General features: G+C 44.4%; 1 protein-coding gene across 4 annotated transcripts in view; it reads right to left on the bottom strand.

Annotated features, from left to right (window-relative positions):
• Window positions 1–6730, bottom strand: part of NCKAP1 (NCK associated protein 1) — a 59583-nt gene extending 52853 nt beyond the window's left edge. For 3 of the 4 annotated variants that reach the window (XM_027461412.3, XM_027461409.3, XM_027461407.3), the window contains exon 1: window positions 6437–6729. In XM_027461412.3, coding sequence (XP_027317213.1) covers window positions 6437–6544 — 108 coding nt within the window. In that variant the 5' untranslated portion in view covers window positions 6545–6729. Of the gene's footprint in view, window positions 1–6436 lie in introns of all 4 variants that reach the window. The other variant, XM_027461408.3, reaches the window with a different exon arrangement.
• Window positions 6731–12349: the final 5619 nt, after the last annotated feature.

Consider the following 12349-nt stretch of genomic DNA (forward strand, 5'->3'; position numbering starts at 1 on the left):
AGCTAATAACTTTCATTAGAAAACAGAAATACACTAAGATTTCTAGCATTAAAAAAGGAAAAACTCCCATGTGAACCATTTACAGCTTACTACAGCACATTCCCTTGACACACAGGAAAGGCATGTGCAGTAAAACCATTCTCCCCTTGTACTAGCTGCTGACATTAAAGACTTTACCCTAAAATTTATCTGTAAGCTTGAATGCCTGGTTTGTGGCCCTGCATCCTACAAAATTGTACTAACACATGGCAAAGAAGTATTCAGAGACGGGTTCATCAAAAAACGTTGTTTCTGCAAGCTGGGACATATTATTTATTCTCTATTTCTGTCATGCAGTTAAAAGTAATGAGATTACCACCCGACAATCTCTAATTTTGAAAAAGCCAAACTATTGAGCACAGAGAGGTGAATAATCGATGAAGAGCTGCTTTGAATGCTGAACACATTAGGAAACAGTTCACACTACGTTTGCTTTAACATTGCTGATGAATCCTGCCACAGACACTTTGTTGTATTTTAGGTTTTGTGGAAGCCTGAGTTTAATAATACACAGGCTTGTCCCAGATAAGCCTTGTGAATGAAGCCTTGTCCCTTTTAACAGCTATGAAAGAAGATGCGAAAATTAACTGGTCACACAGAGACAAATTATTATAGTTTATTTTGATGGCTAAAACTTAACTGTCCTGATCTAGTATCACTTGGGTAATCTTGTACCAAGTAAATTCAGTTCCTGGCGTTTGCAGTTACATAAACGGTGCTCATACAAAATGAGAACCTATTCTGTACATTTTGTCTGTGCTGTTCCCATGATCCAACTAGGATCTGGAATACAGGGGAAAGGCTCCGCTTACCTCATTTCAGGACATATATATGGGCCTTGAACTTATCCAAAACATGGCTCAAAGTTATTATAAATGTAATGGCTCTTTCATTTTCACACACAAAGGTTCATAGTTTGAAGGATACTGCACTTTCACCCCACAGCATATACTTCAATTTGAATCCCGGTATCTCTGTAGTCAAAGATCCAACCCACTGGCTCACATGAAGCCAGAAGAAACCAGGCTAGATGAGACCTCAAAAAATTGCCTACCCTACTTTCCTGTTCCAAAGCAGCTGTATCTCTGTTGCTCCTGGGAGATACCTGCTACATCTTTACTTACAGGTCTCCAATGGACTGTATTCCAAAACATCCTCAGACAGCCTTGGCCATTATTTAACTAACTTGATCATCAGGAAGTTCTAAAATGTAATCTGCACTTTTCTTGCTACAATTTAATCCAGACAACTTCACTGAGAGAACTGACTTGGACAGGTTATTTCCCTTCTCCTTCCAGAAGTGTTAAGTACCTAAAAATCTGCAGTAATCATGATCATTTTCAAAATCATTTTTAATTATTTTCAAAAAAATTCCCCGTTTTTGTTTGTTTGTTTTTTAAGGAATCAGATTGTCTGCATCTCTGGTCATCCTCACTCTTCTTTGTACTTCCTGCATTTTGTCCACATCGCTCTGAAAGAGCATGTTGAATCACATACTTCAGAGCGTGTTGAATCACATACTTTTCAGATGAGTCTCCATGCATGCCACATACCTACTCATACATTTCCAGAATCTCCCCTTATTTTTTGCAATTCAGCCTACTTGGCTGAAGTTTACCCGAACTTCTCCCAACTATTTTCTGCAGGCTTGCTGCCTCATTACTCCTCATCTTCCATTTTACATTTCAGTAAGCACAAAATAAGTTACAATCACACTTGCTCAGCCACCTCCAAAATTCATTAGAGCATACCTATGATTTGGTAGGCTGGAACTGAATTCTAATTACATTTTTCATTATTTCTGCAGCTCCTGCCAGTTTCCTACCTGCAAAGATAATGAGCAGGCTGGCTTCATCACCTAGGCTGTTAATGCAGAGCCTGGCTGGAGCAGAGCTAGGGGACAGCCCAGTGAGGCCTGCTGGACTGCAGTCCGACGAGGGGATCTCCGCAACCACTCCCTAAAATGGTTGCCTGTCTGCTTTCATTATTCCGATTTCACCCGGGCTCTGTTTCCTTAGATTGTTCTTGCGAACAATCAGATGAGGTAATGTCAGCAGCCTCGCTAAGGTCAATGTGTAAAATACCTACCCAGTTGTCCTTACTGGAGCAACCTGTCACCTCACCGATGAAAGAAATACAGTTGGTTTGGCACTGTCTGTACATGATAAACTCGTATCTTCTTCTGTTCGTAGCACCTGTTTCAATAAGCACTTGGGTCTATTAATCAACTACAGGGCAGGTGAGATGCAAAGAAAAAAAATTAAGAGGAGTTTCACTGCCACAAAACTTCCCTTAAATGTGATTTATCAAGTACGACTCTAAAAATGAAAACAACACAATGGGCATGTCTGGTCCATTTGGACTCTAGAACAGAAATTGTTAAGAAGTGTCAGCTGCATCTCCTCTGCAGACCATCTTAAAAATCTCCTGCAACTACAACTGGATTTGCTTTTGTGTCAGCACAATGCAGGGCAAATGAACAGCAGCTGGGGGGGACGGTGGGCAGGCAACATTCATATTCCTAAACAAAGAAAGAATGCGAGGTGACTGGGGGCATCTATCAGTGATGCAAGAGGATAAGCCCCTCTGGATTTCTTTCTGTATATTTGAGATAAAAGTCAATTAGGTATTTTTGTAGTGTATTAAGAAGCATCATTGCTTCCTTATGAAATCCTAGAATGGCTCAGGCTGAAAGGGACCTTAAAGCCCATCTGGTTCCAACTCCCTGCCATGCGCAGGATGCCACCAACTAGGTCAGGTTGCTCAGGGCCTCATCTAACCTGGCCTTGAATACCTCCAGGAATGAGGCATCCACGGCTTTACTGGGCAGCCTGTGCCAGGGCCTCACCATGCTCCAAGCGAAGAATTTCCTCCTAAACTCTAATCTAAATCTCCCCTCTTTTACTGTAAAACCATTCTCCCTTGTCCTGTCATTATCTGAACGAGCAGAAAGTTGTTCTCCATCTTCTTTATAACCCCCTTAAGTATTGAAAAGCTGCAGTGAGGTCTCCATGGAGCATTCTCTTCTTACGCTGAGAGACCTGGGGCTGTTCAGCCTGTTCGTCATAGGAGAGACTTAATTTTACATCTGAAAAAAACCTGTGACATGATACCACCAGTTTGTTTTTGCTTCCTGACCAAAGCAATTAGCTTTTTTGCTTCACCAGGATCGATCATGCTTGAGGCTTTCTCCTCGTACTATCAGCCGGGCAGGACCATTCCTCTACGATTACAGATGCAATTGGACCAACACACGCCGCCATCTCAACCTCCAAGGAACCGCCAGTATCTGTCGCACTAAGAACAACACTGCCCCACCCAAGTCACTTCCTGAAGCCTGAAGACAATCCGTTCCTTCCAATACCAACCCCACGGTCCAGAACAAGACTGTCAGTGAGCTTCGCCTTTAAACTCCAAGCTCTGCACTCCCACACAGAGCCCGGTGTCAAAAAAGTGATCTAGCCCTACACCCTTCTGGACTTAAGAGCTCTGCAGACTGGAAATTTCTCCATGCTCTGCCCATCACTTAAGAGGCTTTTCTACTACGTTTTGGTTTAGAATGGTAAAGATAAGGGCAATTCAAGCCCTTGCAAATTTTTTTTCTCTTCTGTACCTGTTATTTAGGTTTGGTTTTGCAGTTTGTATTTAGGAGTCTGTTGTAGAGTCCCATTTTGCAGATACTATGTGATCGTGAGAGTTGTGAATCTTGTACTAATGACTTTTTAAGAAAAAAAATTGCACAAAAGTTAAAACCTGTATTATAAATAACAGAACAACACTGCTAGCAAAGCAATTAACACTAAGTAACAGACTCATCATTTTTGATTAACATATACTGTAAATAATTCAAAACCATAACTTTTATCCTGAACAGTTCAAAGTAGCGTGACATCCTGCTGACATTCATCACAATCATGCTCTCTTGATTTGCTCTAAGTATGTGGCTCAGGTATTTTAACACGAAATCTCTTACTGCAAATCCTTTCTGTTATCCACATAGTTTATAAACAAGCAAACCCTGACTCATAGAAAATAAGATTATTTCTCTGCAACCACTCTTGAACAACACACTCACTTCACAGTACTGGCAGCGTTACACAAAGCCTACCAACATGGTCTGTCTGCTCTGACAGGTAACAACAAAATTCAAGCTTCACCCAAGGCAGGATGGCACAAAAAACAACGGAGTGTGATTTACAGGCATTTAGTTGAGGGCTCAACAGCAAGAGTGATAATACAACTGTTAGCCTGTATAAATGAAGATTTCATGTACTTTAAGAACGGAAGGAACAAAACAGGAGAGTAATTGCAAAAACACCATTTTCAAATTCAGGACCAATACTGGTCCCAGTACAAAGGGCAGCTAAAGACAGCGGAAAGCAACCAGCAAAGTGTCATCCTTAAAAAAAAAATAAAAAAATCCACCTCCATGCAGGTCAAGCAGGAATTTAGCCTCATCATCCACTATTACTTCAGCAACTCTACATCTCATATTTTCCATGCCACTCTCAAAGAGGCAGAAAGTCATGCCTTCAGATACTCTGTCTTAAAAACAAACTGAACTATTTCAGAAGACAACAACAGCACAGGAGGTCAGCAAACAGGAAACGATGAGCAATCAACAGTTATAAGCAAAATGAGATTTGAATTGTTTATAGGAAAAGTAAGTATAAATATCAAGTTTCTAACTGCTTTTAACAATTTCTGTAATTCCCCGGGAAGAAAAATTTTCCAGCATTCAAGAAAATTCACAACCCTTTAAAATCTCTGCTCCCTAGACAGCATCTACAGCAATCTGTAAGGCTTCACCTCTCACTTCCTCTTACTAAAAAGAGTCTTAACCATTTCCTTTAACCGCAATACCGCATATTGTGTAGTTCTCTACTAACTTGAGTTTCGATATTGTCTTCTGTGGAGAAAGCTACGGAAACCTCAACCAGCAGTTTTGAAATCAAGTGCTTTCAAAAAGGGTAAAAGTGGGGAAAAAAAGAGGAAAAGAAGAAAGTGCTGCAGGAAGCCAGCTATGCTGAAGCTGGTCTCCCAAGAAATAAAACAATTACCAATCTCAAGACTTCTAGGTCTCACCACTAGAGCCAGCCAGCTAGCACTGTCATGCAGTGTTTACTGCAGCTCAAGAAAATAACTACTTGGATCTCAAACCACCATTTGAATACGCAGTGCTGTACGTGGGGCAGCTCCAGATTTGCCAAGCTGTACATCCCGCAGTAACTGAGCTGCTTGGACGTGCCTCCCATCTGCGTATGCAAGACCCAAACAGTTTTGGACTCGGTTCACGGCATTTGCAGGAAAAACTGCTGTCACCTCCAGTGCTGACGCTCCCACACTGAGAGCCCTTCCACTCGCATCACTTCACCGACACTGGCAGAGCTTCCATATGGACAAACCTGCGCAGGGCTCCGTCAGCCAAACATGGCAGCGGAAACCTGCCTGTGGGCACTGGACCAGGCACCGTAAGCGCTCCCAAACCAGTAATCAGACAGAGCCTGCACTTACAGTTTTCAAAACACAGCTATATGTCACAGGGTCTGCCGCCTCCTGCCTCTTTTCCAGCCTTCTTCCCACAAAGCACAGCCACGCCGGCCGAAGGCCTCGCTCAGGCAAAATTCCACTGGGCTGGGCTTTTTTTTCAGCTGACATTTCTCTTGGAGCACAACAAATACACACATAAGTGCCTTCAACATTTTGATGTTTCTCCCCATGAATAGGGAATCGTTACCATTAATAAGTCGCTGCAGTCGTCCAACATGAAAAACTGCAAGCTACGAGGAACCTCATTTCTATTTCTGGAGGGTATCAGTTCGCAATATTTTACTGGGAACAGCTGATTTATGCCAGCGCAGACCTGCAGGAACACCTCAGCGCCCCAAACTGAAGGGATCGCTTTGGGTTAGCGCTGACTTGGGAACAGCACAACCCTACTTCTTCTCATGGCAACACCAGCTGGAGTCTGACCATCCCGCTGCTTGGGGCTCCCCAGGCCGGGGGGCAGCTCAGGGCCTGCCCCGAGGTCGATTTGGCTCTGGAGTTTCCTTCGCCCCCCCCGGCGGGGCCGCACTCTCCTCACTCCGCACCCGCGGCGCTGCCCCCGCGGAGCCCCCCCGCAGCCCCCGCCCGCCGCAGCCGCCGCCGCCACGGGCCCGGGGCCGGGCCTAGGCCCCGCGCCGCCGCCTGGGGGGCTCCGGGCCCTGCGCTCCGGGGCTGCCCAGCGCCGGGCACCGCGCCCTGGCCTCGCCTCCCCTCCCCGCCCTGCCCTGCCCCAGGCTAGGCCGCGCCGCCGCCCCCTCCTCCTCCTCCTTCCTCATCCTCTTCTTCCTCCTCCTCGTCCTCGTCCTCCTTCCCCTCGCCCCCTCCTCCCCCCCGGCGGGGCCCCCCGCACCTTCTTGATGTTGTAGAGGCGGGTGAGCATGCCGACGCCCCGGTCGTTGAGGATGGTCAGCTTCTCCGCCAGCTTCTGCTGGCTCGGCTGCAGCACCGAGCGCGACATCGCTGCTGCTGCTGCTGCTGCTGGTCCTGGTCCTGCTGCTGCTGCTCTGCCCCTGCCCGCAGCGCCGACACCGCTCCCAGCCCCGCCGTGGCGCGGCCGCCGGCCCGGCGCTGCTGCTGCCGCCGCCTCCTCCTCTTCCTCTTCCTCCTCTTCCTCCTCTCCCTCCTCCTCCTCCTCCTCCTCCTCTCCCCGGCCTCGCTCGCTGCCTCTCTCGTCACGCGGTGCCGCTCTCGGCCGCCCCCTGCGGCCCGGCGGCGGCGGCGCTGCGAGGCCGGGGAGAGGCGCCCCCTGCCCGCCCCCCGAGCTCGCCTGGCGTGGGGTTTGGTGGCAGGGCCGTGAGGCAGCGTTTGTTACAGCTCCAAGGCGCACCTCAGGGCAGTGCAGAGCGTTCTGCAGAGTTCCTAATGAGCGCTGCTTCGCCGCCCCTAGCCACCCGAAAGCCAGCGCTGAGGCGCAGGAGGGCGTTGTGTGCCGGGCGCTGTGTGCTGGGCGCTGTCCCAGTTACAACTCCTACGCCCTGTGTGGTCCCACACAAGTGCACCTGCAAGGCACCTGCAGACAGGGACAAAGTGCAACGAATCACACTGGAAAACACCTCCAGGATCATCTGGTCCAACCCCCACCCTACCACCAATGTCACCCACGAGACCATGTCCCCAAGCGCCACGTCCAACCTTTCCTTGAACACCCCCACCTCCCTGGGCAACCCGTCCCAGTGCCTGACTGCTCTTTCTGAGAGGAAATGTCTCCTCATTTCCAACCTAAACCTCCCCAAGTGCACCTTGAGGCCATTCCCTCCAGTCCTATCGCTAGTTACCTGTGAGAAGAGGCTGAACCCCAGCTCCCCGCACCTTCCTTTAGGAAGTTTATCAGTAAGGTCTCCCCTGAGCCTCCTCTTCTCCAGACCAAACACCCCCAGCTCCCTCAGCCGCTCCTCACAGGACTTCTGCTCCAGGCCCTGCACCAGCTTCATAGCCCTTCTCTGGACGTGCTCCAGGGCCTCAATGTCCTTCTGATACCGAAGGGCTCAAAACTGAACACAGCGTGGCCATCCCCAGACCCAGCCAGCCCACACGTTGGCAGCTCTCTGAAATGGAGGAGGCTCGGGCCCTTTCTCTGAGCCATGGCTCTCGATTGCCACACAGCAAATTCATAGAGATGCCATTTCACCAATTAGATGAGTCACATCCCGACTATTTTTACTCTCGAAGCCATGAGAGTTAAAAACATATATTTGAAGTATGAGTGAGGTTCCCATGCTGTGAATGCCAGTGAGAGGCCTCCGTGGGACCTACCCCTCACTGCCAGCCCCGCTGATACCGGCTCTGAGACTGTGCTCTGCTGAGCAGCCAGCGCAGCCAGCTGGCATGAAGGGCTCCCTAACCTAGTTTATGGGAGAGAAGCTTAAGAATTAACCTTCTAATCTAATTTTTTAAAATAATTGCACCACCATCTGTGCTTTATATATATATATATGTTAATACTTATGTTTAATTTTCAGTTTGTATTTTTACGTTATAAATCAGAATCAGATTACCTCAGTCTTTCAGCAGTTTTAAACGAATAGACTTTAGAAAGCATAGACATGAACGCGAGAAGCCTAAATGTAATTAAATTGTTGCTGACCTTCTTTTTAGCAGTTACAAGATAATTTATGATTCAGAATGAAACCAGGAAGCAAGAACTTAGAGTTCCAATCTTAAGCCTGCTATTGACTCATTTTTTGGCCTTTATCAGATAATTTTCTGTCCCAGCTTTGTGTCCAAGCGTTGGGAATACCTAGCAACAATGCTGTACTGATTAATTGGGTTAGACCTGACCTTTCAGTACTGGGGCCTATTGAAAACATCACAAGCATTCAAATCAGTCTTCAAATAAAGCATAAAATGCTATGTAATGTCAAAGTGTTTAATGAAATATCTGTAGGAATATTTTTGCAGAAGGATTCTTCCTTCTGTTCTGAATTCATTAATATATATATATATATATATTACTATTTCTAGTTACAATAAAGATGTTTCCCATGTAGTTGCACTGCAAAATAAGCAATACTATTGCTGAGTGCATTTTTCTTTCCTCATCTGCAGCTAAAACAAGTAGCAGCCAATTTTTAATTCTGTATTCAATTATTTCTGAGCCATATTCAGTCTTCTGGTAGTTTCAAAAAATAACAGTCACAGAATATGTCATTTATATATAGCCTAGCAAGTAGAATGACAGTAACATCGTGACAGTTCATTGTGAGTTTTTGGGTGTCATATTAAATCATCTGTGCTCTAATATCCCAACCTTTCTCTCTCTGAAATGAGTAGAAAAGCTATGGATTACGATGGAGACCAGGTCACTTGGTTTTGATAAGGTTTGTGCTTACAGAGCTTGCTGGAGAGCTTTCAAGCTCCCTGTAACTACTAACATAGTTTTCAACATGAAAGCAATCACAATTGCTCTCCATGCTGCAAAGATAACAACAGGCTGAGGCAGAGAAGGAAATAATGACTGACTCTTTCTCCTTTGTACTAATGGCAGAGCATCCTGGTTTTAAACTCCCACGCTATTCATGAGGCTATTTACAAAATCCTATTATAGAGAGCACCCCTGGTTGCTATAATTTTTAATGCAAATGACGCTGAGTTAGCTGCATTACTTGAAAACATACTGTATATCAGAATAGGGAAGGGATCAGCACCAGCAAGCAACGATCTCTCATACTTACACGGAAATTTTACTATCTTGTAGCTGTACATATCTATGATTAAATAGAATATTATCTGAATTACCACTGTAACATGGTTTGTTGGACTTTTACTGATTTTCTACTGATATTTAAGCAGATACTTTAAAATGAAAAAGCATCTCTCTAAGTGAAGCCTGACCAAGTAGACCAGATCTTTTCAAGTACAGACTGTCCCTTACAGCCCTCAGCAAAACAAGATTTTTTCAGCAAAGGTATCAGAGGTATCAGCAAGGTGCTGAGACCTGATTAGAAGCAGGAGGTGTGTCTAAACTCTGCTCAGAGGAAGATGTGAAAGGCGAGTTCAGAACTCAGTGACAGAAGATGTTACTGCCCACGCAGACGCAAGATGTTGCTGATCACATAATTGGCAGCATCTTGCTAATCAGTGTCAGGACTGGTGTCAAGTTTGGAACTACAAAGCATGCATTTTTCCCTTTTGCTTCGAAACACTCCGCTGCTTATTAGAGGGAGAAAATGTGCACATCTCTTAGGGACCACAGGATGTAACTGGAAAGTTACATTTCACAGAAACCGCATCAGAAAGAAAAACAGCTCAGAAACCTTTGCTATATGCGAATGGAGAAATCACAGCTACAGAAAGCAGATGTTACCGAGATCAAACTTAGTTAATGTGATTGTATACACTTAAGCAGTCAACAGAAATTTGTCATTGCTTTTAGTGGCTGTGCATATTGTCATACCACTTTTGCTGGAACTTAATGTAGAAGCTGCTGGCCTAGGTATAGGTTTTCAGCAGGAGGATCTATTGCTTATTGGATTATAAAAACATGTCTGCATCATACAATCTGGGTTCACCAGTCTAGCAACAAGCATAACAATAAAGTGGAAATACAAGCTTTGTCAGTAACAGCATAGCTCTTACAGGTGTGGCAAAATTAAATGAAGGGAAGGGGAAAAAAAAGGCTTTACACAATTATTTTTAAAACACAACTATTTGCTTGACATTTGATTAATGATTAACATTCAAATGGCTTTCTATATTACAAAATGACAAATTTAGGGTGTTTCAAATAACATTTTAGATTTGTTTTGGGCTCAGCTCTGGTCCTTTTAAGGCCAACCTTCAGTTCAGTCCAGTGTTTAACAGTGCAATTCAATATGGGGCTTTCAGACAGTAATGAAAATTTTGTCTGAGAACTTTAGAAAGAGAATCGCCACAAGCCAAGTAGCTCCACATGCAGCAACTCCAGCTGGTGTTTTGCAAAGTATGTAAATTGTATGCATACTCTTCTAGCACTGCAACTTTAAAATATGCAATGGGCAATTCATTACTGCGGAGCAGACAGGATTGTCACCTAGGTTCTTCCAACTTATATTTCTCTATATATTTCCTTACCTGTCTGCACTTTATTCCTGGTTAAACTTCTGACTTGGGGACTATTCATGACTCCATGAACACCGTGAAATGGCAGCCATAAGGAACTGATGGCAAGTGATCTAGCACGGTCCACTGCAAGGCTTCTGCCAATTTGGCCAACAGCACTCAAGGAGCAATTCTTACATAGACTCATTTTGTTCAGTATTTCCCTTTCAAACAGAAATCAGAACAAAGCAAAACTGTTATTTGAACTGGCTGACTAGAATTTTTAAATGATCACCAGTGTACTCCCAATTATTTAGTTTAAGTCATAGTATTTATTGGTTAGTAATAGCAAATATTTATTGCATAATTAATCTTGCATTAAAAGGCAAACAGGATGAAAACTGTACCATACAAAGTCTATAACATTCTTTGGATCACCTGTAAAAATAATAAATAGCATGGAACAAATGCTATTGAACAGGCTTTTGTGCAGAGGGGCAACAGGTTCAAAAGACCTATCATCCTCACTAAATCAAGCTGACACAGATTTGTTATATTTCAATCTACAGTTTCCTTAATGAATCTCAACCTTTTTCATTATTTAAACTGTCAGGAAGCTACCATGTCTGCAATTTTCCATGTCCTCTTTTTTCTTCTCTTGAGAAGTATTTGGACATTATTTTAATTTATTCTGCCATTAACATCTGAGCATTGTCTGCTCCTTGCTCAGTTTTGTGCACATCTCAGTAAGTCCTAATAGCTGAGCTGGTATGTGACATACGGCAGTTGCTCAGGATACGCTGGGAGTTTGAATTCTAAAGAAAATAACTTAAACATTGGACGTGGAGGACACGAAAGGTGTGCAAAGCTGGTTTGGAACAGGTGAAGAATACTGTACCAGCTGTTATCTAATGAAGAAACCTGCCGGTTTGAGAATGTATGAGCCCTTCTGCTCATACTGGAAGGACAAGTATAATGAGCCTACTCCAGAACATCTAGTCCTACACTATGCCAATGAGCCTTAATCAGTAGAGAAGCAGGTTGTTATCAACGTCTGAGAGAGAGCGTTCTCAGCATGTCCCAGGTCCTTGATACACCAGTAATAATTGGCAAATCAATGCCAGCCTGGTGCCTACAGAAGTCTGTGACAGCAGGAAGAAAGTTGTTATCTGTGAGCTACCAGTATGGCTAAACAGAAGGAACTTAGAAAGTTTTGGTGGGCTAGGATTTGGCTTGTTTCAGCATGAAGCACTGGCCACTTTAGAACAAAGGTGGGATCAAAGTGCTAGCTTAGATCTAATTGTATGGTTTCAGAGCTAGGGTTACAGCTGGCTCTTGTAGAACCCATTGAACAAATGGATTAAAGAGTTTTCTCTCTGACTATCAAATAAAGCCCAGGAAGCCTGTCAGGATGAGTCACCCAACTAAATTAAAGCCCTAATCTGACATGGGCGTAGACCTTAAGTTAGGTTTCTAGGCAGAGGTTACATCACCAGGTTTAAATACACTCTGGTAAGTACTGAAATCAGAAAGGGCACTGGATTAGGAGTCTACCTAGAGCAGAAAGCAGATTAGTTTCCTTATAGGCTGAGAAGTAAAGATGAACCATCAGCAACCTCTGAAGTGTCCGTGCAGCTACCAAATAGAGACAATGCCTAATGTGTCTGCAAATCTTTACCATAAAGATGAGTTAGCCTACATTAACTGGTCACTGACTAGAATAAGTCACAAGTGATCAGTGTGCAAG

This window comes from Anas platyrhynchos, chromosome 7 (genome assembly GCF_047663525.1).
Source record: "Anas platyrhynchos isolate ZD024472 breed Pekin duck chromosome 7, IASCAAS_PekinDuck_T2T, whole genome shotgun sequence".
Classification (NCBI taxonomy): domain Eukaryota; kingdom Metazoa; phylum Chordata; class Aves; order Anseriformes; family Anatidae; genus Anas; species Anas platyrhynchos.